Source organism: Esox lucius, chromosome 24 (genome assembly GCF_011004845.1).
Source record: "Esox lucius isolate fEsoLuc1 chromosome 24, fEsoLuc1.pri, whole genome shotgun sequence".
Classification (NCBI taxonomy): Eukaryota; Metazoa; Chordata; class Actinopteri; order Esociformes; family Esocidae; genus Esox; species Esox lucius.
This window is the reverse complement of record NC_047592.1, coordinates 18,638,614-18,657,141: the sequence shown is the minus strand read 5'-3', so window position 1 is coordinate 18,657,141 and position 18,528 is coordinate 18,638,614. Positions and strand designations below refer to the sequence as shown.

General features: G+C 40.2%; 1 protein-coding gene across 2 annotated transcripts; it reads left to right on the top strand.

The window, feature by feature from the left end:
- Window positions 1-1,765: 1,765 nt before the first annotated feature.
- Window positions 1,766-18,003, top strand: LOC114830394 (basement membrane-specific heparan sulfate proteoglycan core protein-like). Of its 2 annotated transcripts, XM_034290647.1 has the most exons (8): window positions 1,766-2,018; window positions 2,166-2,201; window positions 6,948-7,211; window positions 15,579-15,893; window positions 15,973-16,251; window positions 16,385-16,630; window positions 17,442-17,555; window positions 17,787-18,003. In XM_034290647.1, the coding sequence occupies exons 1-8, from the start codon at window positions 1,988-1,990 to the stop codon at window positions 17,864-17,866; spliced, it is 1,365 nt and encodes a 454-aa protein (XP_034146538.1). In that variant the 5' UTR covers window positions 1,766-1,987; the 3' UTR covers window positions 17,867-18,003. The 2 variants fall into 2 exon arrangements, with proteins under 2 accessions (XP_034146538.1, XP_034146537.1); XM_034290646.1 differs by lacking the exons at window positions 1,766-2,018; window positions 2,166-2,201 and having other exon boundaries at window positions 6,328-7,211.
- The last annotated feature ends 525 nt before the right edge of the window (window positions 18,004-18,528 follow it).

Genomic DNA, 18,528 nt, shown 5'->3' with positions numbered 1-18,528 from the left:
AAAAACATCACTCCTTAAAGTCCTCCTTTTATAGTAATAGAAAAAATAAGCCCCTGCCACTGAGTCTAAGCCAGACTGGAATCAGCTGTGGTTGGCCCAATTCACCAAACATAAATCAGCTGTGTCAATTATTCAATTGTTTGTTTATTATCAGCTGAGATATATTTTTGATATATTTTGTTTTTGAACTGATATCATTTCAGAAGCAGAGGTTTTTATACTGTATTTAAGGTTTGGAATATTGTTTTTGCTATTGTGGGATGTTGTGTGTTAACATTTGTAAATACTACAAAAACAATCCATAATTTTGTTGGGAGGTATAGCTTGTCTGTTAAGAAAATGTAAGCATTGTGGAAATGTGTTCACTGACTGCATATTGTGTGAAAACGACATTAAATGTGTGAATGGTATGGCCACAAAAGACCGATGCTGTGCTAATTGTGTTTAGAGTTTTGAAAATGTGACTACTGTTTGGACAAACGCTTGTTAGCGACTGAAAAAAACTGTAATCTACGATGGATTTGATGGGTTTCGATGGGTTTTTGGAGGGAGATTTATTTGCAGGACGCAAAGGAGAGGTATTCCAATTTCCAGGCATCCACCGAACGAACGGATGTGTAGCCCACTAACATGTTGATTCATAAACTAGGCCTAGAGCTTAGGTTCATTAATTCAAAATGCAGGTTAATCGGGCTGGGATGAGGCTTAGATGAAGGAAAATCACACCTTTACACTTATGTTAAGCTAACAGCTTCCACCAACACGTTACTGTCTAGCAGTCTGGTAACCTACAAACCAGGATCAGTTGAATATTTTACACTCAACTTTATTTAATGAATGTTGGTGATTTGTGCAGTTATTGAAGGACTACAATATACAATATACAATATAACCACCTGGTTGACCAAGTCCCTTCTGAGCTTAGACAGTAATGACCATGAAAAAGTTCTGTTGTCACAGGAAGCTAGTTTGAAGTTGAGTTTGGGGGGAGGTGCTGATATTAAATGATGGCTGCTCATTCCACTAATATATGGAACAGGCTTTTGAAGATAATATGACTCATGTAGTGCCTGGGAGATGGGTGCAGGCTGGGGGCATTGATATTTGTCAGTTTCATTACCTCCACCTGCTTAGAAATGTGATTGCAGAACTGTCTGTGAGTAGAACAAGGCAGTGGTCTAGATAATATTGCGTTTCATGCGTTATGAACAGCCTGGCTGTATGGAAATGCTAATAAGAACAGCCTGGTTTTATGGCTATGTTAAGAACAGCCTGGTTGTATGGCAATGTTAAGAACAGCCTGGTTGTATGGCAATGTTAAGAACAGCCTGGTTGTATGGCAATGTTAAGAACAGCCTGGTTGTATGGCAATGTTTAGAACAGCCTGGTTGTATGGTAATGTTAAGAACAGCCTGGTTGTATGGTAATGTTAAGAACAGCCTGGTTGTATGGAAATGTTAATAAGAACAGCCTGGTTGTATGGCAATGTTAAGAACAGCCTGGCGGTATGTCTATGTTGAGAACAGAGTGTGTGGCAGAGCAGGTGCTTTTTTAAAGCAATGTGTTTATGTGTGTTGATAACCTCTAAATATGATTTGCATATTTCAAATCTGTGAATTGTGTGAACTATGTTCAATGTGTGAAGGAAGGGGTGTCAGAACACATCTATTTCCTTTGTGGGCTGTGGAATATGTATGGTTAGCTGTCTAGGGCTCACTGCTACTAGCCAACGTAAATCTATATAGCTGGCACACTTTATTATTCTAATAATGAGGAAGGAACAGTGTCAAGCCTTTTAGCCAACCAAAAGATGTTGGTCTGAAAATTAACATTGCATCAACAGAATGGGTGATGTTACAGAATGTTTTTTCTTCAGGTCTCTAAATGTCCTTTCTTTTTTGTATGATGGTGAAGAGGCTCGATCTAAGGCATCATACAGGAAGGAGTGTGGTTTTTAAGTAGAACTGTTATTCATCATCAATATAGAATGAATCATACCTGGCTCTGTGTTCTACTCTGTGAGTACTGACTTTTTATTTGTGTTTGTATGAGTCTTATTAGCAAAGTACACTAAGGTTAATACTTCTACTCTATTACAACAACACAGAAATAGATTAGTCTATTACAACTGCTTTATAATGTCTTTTTTTATGTCTTTGTTGTAGTACTGAATACCCTCATCTACTGTGGTCACTCTCAAGGTAATGCTAGATATTCATTCATTTGATCAGACCTCAATCTCTCTGTGCTTGGTGATTTAGTTGTGTATGTGTTTAAGCAAAGTTTGTATAATTTGTGTTTCATTATATGTCTTGTACTGTAGGTAATTGTGCTATGATGTTTTTTGTGTGTAGGTAAACTAAATCCTGTAGTGACAAGCCCAACAGTCCAATATTCACTGGACAGACTGTCATTCTCAGATGTGTAAAACAGGGAAGAGAATTCAGTTCTATTCCCAAGTCTCCCAGTGGTGAACAGTGTTGAACCAGCCGACACAGTAGAGTGGAGTGATGCAGTCAAATTGTCAGTGTTTGTTACAGTATTTCTGAATTGCTAAAACTAATTTTTTGAATGTTTCTCTCGCTATCTCAAAACCTTAAACACAAATCACCAAACTTAAGCTACACTGTCAAAACTTTTGACTTGTCTTGCTATATCAAACTATTGCTTCAGAACTATGTTATCTTTACCCAAAACCAAACAATGTTTCAGATAACACACACATCCAGCTAATGCATAATATTACACACTACAGAGATAAATGCAAAACACTGCACTCAGGGCAGAGCAGGGGAAAACATATATTTATTATGAAGTACTTGCACAATCCTGCACACATATGAATGTAGTCACAAACAAAATATGCAGCAGATCGATAGCAAGCAATGTCTTGGAATCATTCTGCCTCAGCATCATGCCTCTGGGCGTGGTCAGGCCACAGGACCTCATCAAAGTCACAGGCAATCCTGTCCCTTGCTAAACAATGGGGAAAGAATCCTTTAGCATGCTGAATCCAACCTTGAATCGCTTCCACTCCAATGTTGTTACATGCTGCATCCATTGACTGGATGCGATTTTCCTGTGCAAAAGGATTTCTGTCATAGACCTTCCATCTCCATGCAGAAAAAAAGTTTTCAGTGGGATTAAGGAAGGGTGAGTATGGTGGGAGGTACTCATTTATAAAACGTGGGTTATTTTCAAACCACTCACAAATTTCAGGACCACTGTGAAAGTTCACATTGTCCCAGATTACCACATACATGGGATGCTCTGCCTACTCATCACCTCTCTGTTCACGTCTCAGTAGTGCTTCCTGTAGAGCATACAGAAACGTCATAAGATGGGCAGTGTTGTAAGGCCCTACAGTCACATGGCGGTGAACAACCCCATAGCTGCTGATGGCAGCACATTTAGTTACGTTGCCACCACGCTGCCCTGGCAACTCTACAATGGCACGTTGACCAATAATGTTGCGGCCTCTCCTTCTCCTCTTGGTGAGAGTGAAGCCAGCTTCATCCAAGAAGATGCACTCATGAGGCCTCTCCATGAAATCCAGTTGAAACATTCTCTATAGAAATGAACAAAAATACATTTTTGAAGTAACTTAATGACACAGCATTCCAGGCTTCATGCCTCTGTATACATGTGCTGCATTACATTCAACACAGTAAAGATGTACAGTAACTCAATAGTGCTGTATAATCTCTGGACATGATTACTTACTTGTACATAATTATATCGTAGCTCTTTTACCCTTTCAGAATTTCTCTCAAATGGTACTCTGTAGGCTTGTTTGAGACTTTTCAGGTTGCGTTTCAGGCCACTGTCAATTGTGGAGAGACTCACACTGTTGATTCCTTCAAAATTCACGTGGTCTTCCTCAACTCGCTGTTGTATTTCACGCAGACGAATGAGATTATTTTGAAGGACCATATTGACAGTAATGGTCTCCTGCTGTTGTGAGAACTTACCTCTCCTTCCACCGGCATGTGGCAGTCTTTCAATTCTAGCAGATAAAAACTCTTGTTAGAATTGTACAGACAGGCCTAATGCATTGAAATGTCAGACAAATCATAATTTGAAATTAATTTTGGAAAACTGGGAGGCCATGTCATCCGGACTAAAGAGGACAAGGACAACCCAGTGCTCAGTTCAGAAGCCTGCATCTCTGATGGTATGGGGTTGCATGAGTGTGTGTGGCATGGGCAGCCTACACATCTGGAAAGGCACCATCAATGCTGACAGTTATATCCAAGTTCTAGAACAACATATGATCCCATCCAGACGTCGTCTCTTTCAGGGCAGACTTTGCATTTTCCAACATGACAATGCCAGACCACATACTGCATCAAGTACAATGTCATGGCTGCATAGAAGAAGGATCCGGGTACTGAAATGGCCAGCCTGCAGTCCAGATCTTTCACCCATAGAAAACATTTGGTGCATCATAAAGAGGAAGGTGCGACAAAGAAGACCTAAGACAGTTGAGCAACTAGAAGCCTGTATTAGACAAGAATGGGACAACATTCCTATTCATAAACTTGAGCAACTTGTTTCCTCAGTCCCCAGACGTTTGCAGTCTGTTATAAAAAGAAGAGGGGATGCCACACTGTGGTAAACATGGCCTTGTCCCAACTTTTTTGAGATGTGTTGATGCCATGAAATTTTAAATTAACTTATTTTTCCCTTAAAGTGAGACATTTTCTCAGTTTAAACATTTGATATGTCATCTATGTTGTATTCTGAATAAAATATTGAAATTTGAAACTTCCACATCATTGCATTCTGTTTTGTTTGTTGTTTCCATCTTGTACCCAGAAGCTATTCATCCACGACAACACCCAATGATCGATAACACATTCCTGAGGTTTGACAGAGTGTTACTTCCTGAGAGATAATCTGAACACAGATGTTCTCTTGTTCCTTAACTAATCTAGACTCAGTTAGAGCCTTGGAGTTGCATTGTGCTTTAGGAGGAAAGGGGCAAGCTGGAAAGGGGGGTGACGACATGATGTACTAATGAAAACTGCATGCTCTTTTTGACCCATTAATAACACATATAGATATAGTGTCACCCCTACCCCATCTCCTCTCCCTCTGCAATGCTCTGATTGGCCTGTCTTCTAGAACACCAGCTCTTATTGGCCCTCAGCACATTCACAGATCAGATCCCTCACCCTTATTGCACACACTTGGCCCTGTATCACTTGATGTCAGATCTGTGTCTGTGTAGTCTAGGTTTTGCTTGTGTTTGTTGTTTTGTGTTTGTATCGTATTGTATGCTTGTGTTAGATTCTGTCCATGAACAAAATTAATGCAACCAGAAGTCAGGGGAGAGCTATCTTTATTCAGCATGAGGTTTACGATGTTAACCTTCCTTCTTTCATTTTTCTCTCTCCAAATGATTACAATGTATACACAGTCTTTTATACCAGGACACATAGGAGGTGGTCAGTGTTCATAGCCAACCATTACACAGACTATTATAAGAAATATTTATCCTACAAAATACCCTTGTATGGTGTATTCCAGCCTATGACCGAAGGGTCTATTCAGAGAGTTCTATGACAGTCACATACACAGTTCCTATCAGGTGGTTTATGAACAGGGTGTGTAGGACCCATCAGTAATGGGACATCACATTTTCTACCTAGTGTCCTTCATACAGAGATAGTTAGTACTCTCATGTGTCAAGCTTAATTCAATTACTTTTATGCTCAATATCTCTCACTTGGTTTTGCTCAGAACAACCCTTGATTCCTGTGTCTCCATGCTTGTTTAACCGACTGACATAGATAGCACAGACATTTCAAATAACAAGAACATGAAATTGCACATAATGTAGTGCTGTGAAATGTTTAAAATAATCTTGATTATTCACAAACTTTTCTCTAGTTAATTGCCAATAATTACAATTTCAGAATTCCTTCAGATTTTGCCTTCAATACTCAATCAAAATCAATGCATAATATTGAATACATACTGGGTATTATTGTAAGTAAAAAAGACCCCTGTTCAAAAGTCTGCACACACTTAGTTCTTAAAACTGTGTATTGCCAACTTTAGCATCAATGACAGCGTACAGTGTTTTGTAATAATTGTCTATGAGCAGCACCATGCAGCTCATTTTTGTTCAAGTATTGTCGTATTGTGCTATTTTAGATTTAAAAAAAAATAATAATCAAAATCAAAGCAAAAATTTCCCAATTTCTACCAGGGTATGCAAACTTTTGAGCACAACTGTACAACTACTGCTATGTTAGGCTCCTTTAAAAAAGAATTATTTAGCTCGTCTTGTCTGGTCAGCTGGCAGGTGTGCATGCATTTGATCCAACATTGAATCACACCTAAGCTTTTCAAGGTATTGTACTTTGATGTTTAGGCTGAAATGTTGAATGGGGTTCAGGTGGGGCCAGTAAATATGACCTTTATTTGGTTCTCTGTTAAACCAAATGCATAGTATTGGGCTACTTGAATTGGCAATGGCATACATTAGACAAGGTTAATGGAGATATTCATCTACGATGGATTTGATGGGTTTCGATGGGTTTTTGGAGGGAGATTTATTTGCAGGACGCAAAGGAGAGGTATTCCAATTTCCAGGCATCCACCGAACGAACGGATGTGTAGCCCACTAACATGTTGATTTATGAACTAGGCCTAGAGCTGGGTGATAGAGCCTTTACAACAGGAATGCCTACTCTCCTTTGATATGTAGAACAACACACCTGTGAAGTGCTGAGGATAAGTCAAGCTCCAATAAAGTAACCGGTAAACAAAAAGTGCAGGCGAGTGCAGCAATCCTGACAGCTTCCCCTGAAGTCACACACTAACTATGGATTGTGTCCAATATGCTGTCCAGTGTCACTGGATGTTTCTCTATGAATGGTTGAGACAGAAACATACAAGAGCTGATGTAGTTACATTCATGTTTGTTGTTTCTACAGGTGTGCCCGAGGCCTCAGTTAATATAGTCTCTCCCCAGGAGCCACTGTACACAGGAGAAAGAGTCATTCTTCAGTGTTACATACCAGAATACACAGACTGGACTTATTTCTGGTACAGAGACAACCAACTCCTTTCCAGTCAGACCAGGAAAACCACCACCATCACTCTCCCAGACCAGGCTGGTCAGTACCAATGTCGTGGGAAGAGAACAAAATGGCCCGAATCATCATTTCTTAGTCCTAATCATCCCATCAGTGCTACTGGTAAGATCATTTCGAAGCATACTCCTTTTCAATATTAAAATAACCACACAACTCTCACTGTGTCTATTTCTCTACTGTATATCTCAAGAATTATGTTCCCTGGTAACTATTGTAAAAACCGCGATTACATTCTATACCAACATATCTAGTGCCATAACGTCAGTCCATCCATCCATCTTCTTCCGCTTATACGGGGCCGGGTCGCGGGGGCAGCAGTCTAAGCAGAGATGCCCAGACTTCCCTCTCCCCAGACACTTCCTCCAGCTCTTCCAGGGGGACACCGAGGTGTTCCCAGGCCAGCCGGGAGACATAGTCCCTCCAATGTGTCCTAGGTATTCCCCGGGGTCTCCTCCCGGTGGGACGGGCCCGGAACACCTTCCCGGGAAGGCGTTCAGGAGGCATCCGGAACAGATGCCCAAGCCACCTCAGCTGACCCCTCTTGATGTGGAGGATCAGCGGCTCTACTCTGAGCTCCTCCCGGGTGACCGAGCTTTTCACCCTATCTCTAAGGGATCGCCCAGCCACCCTGCGGAGAAAGACAGACCGATACATCGACCGCATTACTGCAGAAGCTGCACCGATCCGCTTGTCAATCTCCCGTTCCATCCTTCCCTCACTCGTGAACAAGACCCCTAGATACTTAAACTCCTCCACTTGAGGCAGGCACTCTCCACCAACCTGAAGTGGGCAAGCCACCCTTTTCCGACTGAGGACCATGGCCTCGGATTTGAAGGTACTGATTTTCATCCCCACCGCTTCACACTCGGCTGCAAACTGTCCAAGTGCATGCTGAAGGTCCTGGCTTGAAGGGGCCAACACGACAACATAATCTGCAAAGAGCAGAGATGAAATCGTGTGGTCCCCAAACCTGACACCCTCCGGCCCCTGGCTGCACCTAGAAATTCTGTCCATAAAAATTATGAACAGAACCGGCGACAAAGGGCAGCCCTGCCGGAGTCCAACATGCACAGGGAACAAGTCTGACTTACTGCCGGCAATGCGGACCAAGCTCCTGCTTCGATCGTACAGGGACCTGACAGCCCTTAGCAAAGGACCCAGGACCCCATATTCCCGAAGCGCCCTCCACAGGATGCCACGATGGACTCAGTCGAATGACTTCTCCAAATCCACAAAACACATGTGGATTAGTTGGGCAAACTCCCATGAACCCTCCATCACCCTGTAGAGGGTATAGAGCTGGTCCAGTGTTCCACAGCCTGGACGAAAACCACACTGTTCCTCCTGAATCTGAGGTTCTACTATCGGCCGTATTCTCCTCTCCAGAACCCTGGCATAGACTTTCCCGGGGAGGCTGAGAAGTGTGATCCCCCTATAGTTGGAACACACCCTCCGGTCCCCCTTCTTAAAAAGAGGGACCACCACCCCGGTCTGCCATCCCAGAGGCACTGACCCCGACTGCCACGTGATGTTGCACAGGCGTGTCAGCCAAGACAGCCCCACAACATCCAGAGACTTGAGGTACTCAGGGCGGATCTCATCCACCCCCGGTGCCTTGCCACCGAGGAGTTTCTTGACCACCTCTGTGACTTCAGCCCGGGTGATGGACGAGTCATCCTCTGAGCCCTCATCCTCTGCTTCCTCAATGGAAGACGTGACAGTGGGATTGAGGAGATCCTCCAAGTACTCCTTCCACCGCCCGACGACATCCCCAGTTGAGGTCAACAGCTGCCCACCTCCACTGTAAACAACATTGGTAGGGCACTGTTTCCCTCTCCTGAGGCACCGGGTGGTTTGCCAGAATCTCTTTGAGTTCGGTGAGGACTATCATGGAGAAGGACTATCGGCTGGCCTCGAAGAGATACCAGTAACTTGACTAAAGAATTTGAATGTTAATAGAATATTGCAAACAGTCATTGTTTAATACACAACAGTCATTACGTTCTTACTCAGTAACCTAACAACACCAACGCTAGTTATTTATAATAGCGCAGAGACAGAACTCGGCGTTAAACAATTTTGAATTGTCTGATGTCCAAAAAAATCCTTGATCTTCGTTTGTTTCGGGAGTTCATCAAATTGTAGTAATACAATGTGATAATCCACATGTTGTATTGTCCAATTCAGAGCATATACCTTGTACACTTTAAACTTTGAACACGGCAGTGTTTAAACTCAGTAAAGAACTATCCCCCATGAAGCATTCAAGTTGAGGCTATAGACGAATTGAGCCGGTACCATGTCGTGAAAAATGGCCATTAGTTTGTGAAAATATTATGGTAAGCAATGGCGAGATGTGTTTACTGTACATGTCTACTGTTGAAGTCTAACACTTCCCCGAGTTGGTTTGTTGGAAAGGAGAATAAAACACCAGGAGTCAGGTCAATTACCGTACCGCATATTCCGTTTATTACAAAAGCTTTTGGAGACAAGTGTCGCCGCACAATGTCTAAGGATCAACATTCAACAGATCATTTTATACTTCCACTACGCCCAAAAGATAGAGGCGTTAAGTTACAAAGCAAGTGTGCTATTGATCCAGTTCCAGTTATATTCCTTATAAGGATAAATGCAAGTATCCCCTTGCCCCCCTTGTGGTTTCTGTGTTGTCTGTCCGACTATGTGTGTGTGTCTCTGACCTGTGACCTGTTTCTCACAAGACAGACATACTAAATCTTTCTCTCCCCGGCAACCGCTTGAACAGGGTTTCCTATTCTCCTACTTGCTCCTTCAGTTTCAGCTCATATTACAAACAATTAATATTTTGTTTCATTAGTTACAACAGCTTACAACAGTTCACTAACTTATACAATCAATACATCTACACTACACAAAGTCAAAGTCTAATTTACTTTGAATTTTTGTTTACTTAAACTACAATTGTTGACCAAAATTCTGTACACTAAGATTTGACAATATTAAAATATATCAAATAATCTGTACAAGAATAAAAGGGGTACAATAGCATTTCTGCAGGAAAAAATGGCAACACAAGCAGATATAGCAGATCACAGCGCATGCCCTCTTTTCGGTAGCTAGCCGCCAGCGTAACGCAGTCGGGCCGCTGGTGGAAAGCCGCCTGAGATGCAAATTAGCTTATGCAAATTGAGATCAGGAGAAAAGCAGCAAATGCTGGTGGCCCGCTGGCTGTACGACATTATAACCGCTGGCGGCGCGTCAGCGATTGCTCACTGGGCAATTACAGATGTATTTAAAGAGAGATCGCGAGACAAATTAAGATGACTGGTGAAAATATAATAAGATTAGGGTGTCACCACCTGTTAACTTTCACCAAAAACTTTGTTCTATATATGCAATATACAGTGAAAAAAATATACAATTAACATATTTAAGTCACTAAGAATGTAAAGCAGAGCCTAGTACAGATGAAGGCGGTCGAGAGAGGGAGATTAACGATATGGCGTCATGGCAAGGATGGAGGAAAAAATAACGTGACATGGCTTCTTTTTTAAACAAGTCTATATTAACAAGAACATAGCATAACAAAAATAGACAACAATAATATTGACTGCGATTAATTATAAAGCTGATGAGTGAATTCATATTTCTTTTTAAATAACATGCTAATACCCAGTGAGCAATCGCTGGCGCGCCGGTCAACTTTGGTAGTTTATAAATAAAATAGACTTTGATTATTGCACTATTGCTTGTGTAAAGGACCTTTGTGTAGACATGTACAGTAAACACCTCTCACCATTGCTTACCATCATATTTTCACGAACTAATGGCCATTTTTCACTACATGGTACCGGCTCAACTCGTCTATAGCCTCGACTTTAATGCTTCATGGGGGATAGTTGTTTACTGTGTTTAAACACCGCCGTGTCCGTAGATGGCGCTATAGTAGCGAATTGCACATGTTTAAGGCAAGACCATATGTCTATGGGTAAGACAGTCGCCATTTGGAATCCACGCTGTTGTACCCATAGACATCATATATAAAGGCTAGATACCTTGTCCGCGCTGTTGGCCAATGGAGGTCGACGTCCGCACATGGCGGCCATCTTGCCGCAGGCCGCTCGCTCACTCGTAACATTGTGTTTTATGGTGCATGTACTTTTTAAATAACCATAACTTGCTAAATTTTCTACCGATTTTTAAACAGTTTGGTTTGTTTTAAATGTCAGAGATTAAGTTATGACACTGCATATATATGAACCATTAAAACCATGGACTTCCATATGAAAATATCCTTGAACAGAACCAGATAGGTGTAATGAATATACAAATAAGGTATTTATGTTAAATCAATAAATAGGCTACTAAAACTCAGTGTACAGAATGGCAACATGGCATATACACTTTTGTACTATTATAATAAAATATTACATGTTTTTTCTTTCTGCCGGATAACAAGCATCTCTGAACTGACCACATTTCAGCCCTCTAGGTCACTTGATATGACTTTAGAAACACAACTGAGCCCTAGCACCAGGTCTTGTGAATCTGTGTGCAAAAGCAGATCAATATAGAATGAAATTGAGTACTTTAGACCATTATTTGCCAAGGTATGGTCATGCTTATTATAAAATGCCCAATGGAAACTCCCCATAGGACTTTTGGTCAGACAAAATGCTGTATGTCAGGGGTTCTGATATAGAATGACTACAAGAAATATGGAATAATTACACAAGTCTCTATTTTTAAACAATTATAAAATTGACATTTATTTGCACACAAAAAAAAATATAAATAGGCACATGATTCCCCTTTACATATATCCAAAAAAGAAATGCTGTAGAGAGAATTACACTACTGTTGAAGTAAAAGAGGACAGTACCTTGAAAACACATACCTTGGGCTAATGCCCTTTGAAAAGGACAGTTTTATTAAGATTCTGTCGCATGTTGTTGCTCTGTAAGCTGAGGTTTGTAATTCTGGCGATGTGGTGCAGCCTTAACTTAAAAAACAGGGACAGAATTATTTTTACAGCCTATGGTGGTGGCTGTCTATCCCATACTCTCTATCCCAACACAAACATCCTGTGAACCGATCCTTTTTCAGACAATGTAAACAACCTCAAGCAGTTTGATGGGCTGTAATTGTCTGGTACTGCCTGATGACTGCCAAATGACCCATTCTGCCGCCCTGACGACCCCCACGGTTCCCTCTGATGGAATCACCAGACCTCCATTGTTTTTTTTAAGTCAGCAGGTGGTAGCTCTGGTCCTTGAGGGCAGATGCCTGTCGCACAACATATCCTGATATTTGAGTTAGTAATATCATAACTTATAACAATAATCATTAATAAGCATGGGGAAATTAAGGGAACACTTCTCTTTTTGGACAATTGTGAGATTGTTTTTCCCCAGATTGTGACTATTGGCATTTTTGGTTATAGGGGAAATCGACTTTCAGTTAGCCTTCACCTGAAATGTACATGAGCGTTGTCCACAAGACCATCGAAGTGGACGGGAAGGTAGCTGTGATCAGGTACTAGGGCAGGAATGTCAGCAAACGGGGATGGAAGATCTCCTGCTGCAGAGGACATATCTACAGCTGACAGGCTTGTAGAGGTGTCGGTGACAGCTGGTAGGGACTCTGTGTCATCCTGTGCCGTCACATTGCATGGTTTAACAACCCCACACCGGGCCATAAGCTTTACATCCTAAAGATGTTCTTGAACTGGCTGGCATTAGGGTTGTTATTCCAGCCATCATTAAAAAAATAAAATTAAAATAATATATATATATATATATATATATATATATATATATATATATATATATATATATATATACACACAGATATTCAATACATGCTTTCAAATGTTTTATGCTTAAAACATTTTTACAAAAGACTAATTAGAAGTAGCCACCCCTGAATGATCTTTCCACATAAAATAGGTTGAATGACATTATCATACAATTCAGACTGTATCAGTGATGATAAGTTCTGCAAACAAATAGTCAAACACGGGCATTTTCTAAATACTCAAAATGGTTTGTGACACTTCCAGGTATTGTGTGTCTTAGGGTGTATGTCTTCAGAAAACACATTTTACCAAAAGTAAAAAAACATATGGACCGACAAACTGAAAACAATACAAGCATTTGCTGACACTGTGTCACTTAGTGTTGCGGCTGGTAAATATAAATTATGAACCCTACCAGATGCTCTGATGGAGTTGAAGAGAAGCTCCAAGTCGTCCTGGCTGAACCTGTAGGTCAGGACATATTGCTGTCCTTCAAGCAGCACAGGAACCAACCTGATTGAAAATCATGTGCAACTTTGCAGGTTAGCAGCTAAACTGTAACGTTAGCTGCCATAGGTCTCACTCAAAGCTTATTGTTATTAGCCAGCAAATAACTACAACCACATCCACAAATATTGTAATTTAGACATAAGATTAGTTGTCATAAAATCGTTATTGGTGTCAGTAAAACCTTTATAATCGAACAGCTCGTTTGTGATATCTGCCTTGATAACTTGCGCAAGAAGCCGTGATACAACTATGCTGCACGATTTATTGGAAAAGACGTTTTTAGAAAAGCTGCAGTTTCAAAATTTTCAAGCATTCAGAATTATAGCCACGTTAATAATGTTTGTAAATCCGTCAAGGTTTCAGCGAGATAAGAGTATTTGTGTTAGTGCTGATCACTCACCTTATATTAGGTACCACAGAGCCCGCCAGAAAGCCTGCCTGTGACAAGATGGCCGCCGGTGATGCCGGAAGTGACTGCGCCTCGAGACGTCTAGCCTTTATATATGATGTCTATGGTGGTACAGACGAAGAGAGAAGACAAAGGAAAGTTAAGATGGCCTAGAAAAGACAACAGTCGAAAGGTGCGAAAGGAGACAATCATAATGGACGAAGATTCATTTGACCACTTGGCTGACCGACAGTAGTCTCAAGATGGAGTCTCTCTTATGGGACCCTGGAATCATGGACGATACTAGAAACTGACGTGAGCTTTCATAGTCATTGATTCAGAGTTCTTAAATGTTTATTTCCTAAAATGTATCGTACCTAACCATTGAATGAAGCAGGAACTTATCAAGGAAACTTGATCACCTTCCTCGGTAATAGCCAAGCTTATTGAATTAAATATTACATGTAGTTTGAGAAGCACTGGAATGTTATATAGCATGTTTTAATATGCATTCAAAATAGCCTGTTTTGTTCTGTCATGCTTGAACATGTTTTAATAGGTATTCAAAAAATAACCTGTTTTGTTATTCTTTTGTGCTTTGTCATGTGTACGTATGTCATTTTGAGTCAAAAGAATTTATTGCGTTGATGATAATGTTTAAAACCGTAAGGCCTCAAGGGGGGTCTCACGACAATGTAGGTAGGCCTTCTCTAAGGCCCACCACGTGTTACACGTCTGCTGCGTGCTGAGCTGTTCGCTAGCAAAAGTGGGTACGTCTGAAACCTATGATGAAATAGAATTTGGTACAATGATTTTCTAATCTGGTCAAATAATCTCATGGTTGTCTTACAAAAGTTTAACGTATTGTGTTTTCGCTCTCCCTTATATATTGTATAAATGGTAGAATGAAGAATCCACATGGTGATAGACTTGAATGTTAAAGAGACGCTGTGTCCCATGAGGACTGAATTTGAATCCAATAGTCATAGCCTTAAAAAAAGGGTAATACAGCTAAAGCAAGTTCACTCCCCACCATAACAATTAGATGTATTTTAAATGCTGAATTGAGTTTGGTTAAATAATTGATTTATAGTTACCAATGATTACTGGTATAATACTTGTGTTTTAAAACCAATGCCTGATACTCGTTAAAGGAGTTTAAATTCTAAAATGGTCAATTGACTAATGAACAAATAGGGTATAGATGTAACAGTGTTTAAGGCTACATTGAGTGTCCTTTGGATTACTTATTGTACCTTGATTTTAGTGACATCATACATCTGTTTTCTGTCTACATTGCCATTCTTAAGAGTTTTCTTAATTTCCACCCTAAAGTTGAGTTGTTGTGTAGATAATGATAAGCACACTTTTACAAACTGCAAAAATATTAGATGGGTTGGACACTGAATCAATATCTCCAGTTAATAAAGAATGTCGGCTAAATTGGTAGGATAGTCTGAGGACCATAAACAAACATTTGTCCTTTTTAATGGCTCACCATAAATGGGTGGAGCTCAGAGCTTCAGGAAGGGTGGCAGATCCATTGGGATGACCTCTACCTTTCCCATTACATCAGAGTAGCCTATTACTAAGGGTTAAATTAGAGTGTTCAGTCTGGTCTTATCTATGGTAATTTTATCAACACAAGCATATACGGTTTTGGGATAAACAAACATTAAGTGAAGGCTGATATGCTTTATTGTACTGTAGGGGTTAATAATGTTAACATCTAACGAGCAAATTTAAATACTTTGTAAGATTGACAGTTTGAATCTTATCCTCTGTCTCATCACAGATCGACCCAAGGCTGTCCTGAGTATCTCTCATCAGTGGATGAACCCTGGAGACTCAGTGACTCTGAACTGTGAAGTTAAAGATAAAGGCTGGAGGTTCTCCTGGTACAAGACTGTTCCCTACAGAGCTGGGTTACCCTCTCTATTGGACAAGTCCTACTCTGTAGAGCCCCTATCTGGATATGGGACTACTGAAGAGTCTTACACTCTGAGTCCTGCTGGTCCTACTGACACAGGAGGATATGTGTGTAGAGCTGGGAGAGGAGACCCAGTCTATTACACAAACTACAGTGAACCTCAGTGTCTCTGGTCAGGAGGTAAGTTCATTGAATTATATTTAGGTTGAGCGATCAAAATGAGCGATGAAAGGTTTGACTCAGGTTTGTCTTTGTTCAGATCTGCAGTCTTCAGTGTCTCTCAGAATAGGTCCCAACAGAACTCAACACTTTACATCAAAGTCTCTCTCACTGACCTGTGATCTGAAGGGAAACTCTACTGGATGGAGACTGATGAGATACACAGAGACAGGAGTGAAGTCAGGGTGTTCCCCTAACTGGGGATCAATAACAGGGTCCACATGTACCATCACCTCCACATACACAGGGGACAGTGGAGTGTACTGGTGTGAGTCTGGATCAGGACAGTACAGTAATGCTGTCAACATCACAGTGTCTGGTAGGTCCATGAGGCAGTCATTTTATTATTATAATATTAGATTTATGTATTATTCTGTAACTGAATGATGGAAGCTCTGAAGCCAAGTGTTGATTCTAGATTTACATTTTTTTTTCTATATTATGTTACACAGGTGGTGATGTGATCCTGGAGAGCCCTGTCCATCCTGTGACTGAAGGAGACTCTGTGACTCTTCTCTGTACACATAGAAATCAACCACACACTAACCCCAAGGCTGATTTCTACAAAGATGGAGTACTCATCAGTAATGAGACCACAGGAGAGATGACCATCCCTACAGTATCTAAGTCAGATGAAGGTTTCTATAAATGTAAATCAGATCAGATAGAATCTCCTGAATGCTGGGTGACAGTGAGAGGTGAGCAAATGTGTATGTGTCAGTGTGTGTAATGTGGAAAATGAAAATGTTCGCGATTTATACAAATAAGAACATCTCAGAGTCTGGTATAAGAGTTGATTCTTTCAAGTTTAATTACGTGGATCCACGGGAACAACCGTCACAACACTGACAGAGAAACAATACAGAGACTAGCGTAGCGACATGACAGGTTGTTCTGACTATGCATTTCAAGTTTCAAGCTTATTTTCTCTTCCAACAGTACAGATGACATCATTAGCATTTGCAGAATGTACATACAAGGTGCAGTAGCCACTACGGTGTAGTCTAAAAATGCAAGGTTACACTAATAGCTCCAGGAGACAGAAAATCATAGAATGTCGGTTGCCCAGACAGCCTGGTCAAAGGTGGAGATATAACAATCTGGACAGTTACTATATAGTTAACTATGCTCTTTCCAATAAGGAATAGAGCTCTGTTCACCTGTAGGATGTAAGTAAAAATAACCCCCTGCTGTTCAAGAGCTTCCTCCTAGAGAACAGTATCTTATGGTGGTTTTATGACACAGGCAGAGGCCTGTTTCTCTTACTACTAAAAGGAGCCAAGGTCCTGCTCAGCCAACATTCCATTCATCACTGCCCCTGAACACAAGACACTGGCCTTATATGTTGGAGACAGTGAGAGAGACTAGTTTTTCAGCATATGTGTAATTGATCAAACATACAGAGTACAAAACCCTTCTATAAGATAATGAATAAATAAGAATGCCAATACATGTATTTTCTACATTATGTTTGTGTGTATTGATAGTAAAATCTGTATATATTAATAGTCCCTCCAGGTTCTCTGGTCTCCATCTCTCTGTCCAGACTGCTGTGTGGTCTACCGGTGGTGTCTCCATTTCTACTGGTATCCATACTGATGGTGAAATACTGCAGGGCTGGAGGTGAAAACTTTCATCACGTTTTTTTTTTTTTACATTTTATTCATGTCTGCAGACAACTGACTGACTTACAGTTAATGTATTAATTTTAGATAAAAATTATCGGGTTTTAGACATTTTGGGAACATGCAATGACTCTGCCTTCATAACTTCAAATAGAAGCTGGTCCCACTATTGTTTTACCAGGAGTCAGGCTAATTCTAATTCAAATCTCATTCCATTATGTTCCTGTAGGTTTGTGTTCAACAACCAAATCTCCTGAAGAAAAGTTACAATGTGATGATGAAATCAAGCAGACTGAATCCTCCTTGTGATTCTTACTGGGTTAAATCCATGTGAGATGAACAAGCAGTATTATGATATTGAACCTTTTGAATATGATAGCATTTACTGAGTTTAATATAATGTAATGGGATTTTCATACAGCTAAATTATATGATTCAGTTATTGTTTTCCGGTTATGGTATCTATATGCTTTTCTGAGTTTAGTTTCTTATCTTCATAAAATAAAAGCATAATTTCTTTACAGTTTTTGCTAGTGATGCTTTTATTAATTTGTCAAGATGCCAATCATTTGGGTAATTTAGTGTGTCTCCTCTCACTAACTAACTAGGCATCATGAACAACAATATATCTTCATCCCATATAATCCAGTACACAGGACTTTAACTTTAACTAATATCCACATATATATGATGATACAGTAGGAATATTTTGACACATACAAATGAATCAGCCTTTTTGTGCACTATAAAATCATCCTACATATTTACAATCTTAAATATACATTCCATGTATTTACAATCTTAAATATACATTCCATGTATTTACAATCTTAAATATACATCCCATGTATTTACAATCTTAAATATACATCTCATGTATTTACAATCTTAAATATACATTCCATGTATTTACAATCTTAAATATACATTCCATGTATTTACAATCTTAAATATACATCCCATGTATTTAC

What these genes read in the sequence shown, in the direction of transcription:
- LOC114830394 (XM_034290646.1), top strand. Translation starts at nt 6,836, where the DNA reads ATGGATTGTGTCCAATATGCTGTCCAGTGTCACTGGATGTTTCTCTAT. An exon ending in TCATCCCATCAGTGCTACTG is followed by an intron (nt 7,212 to 15,578) that starts GTAAGATCATTT and finishes GTCTCATCACAG; the next exon opens with ATCGACCCAAGGCTGTCCTG. An exon ending in ATGCTGGGTGACAGTGAGAG is followed by an intron (nt 16,631 to 17,441) that starts GTGAGCAAATGT and finishes ATATATTAATAG; the next exon opens with TCCCTCCAGGTTCTCTGGTC.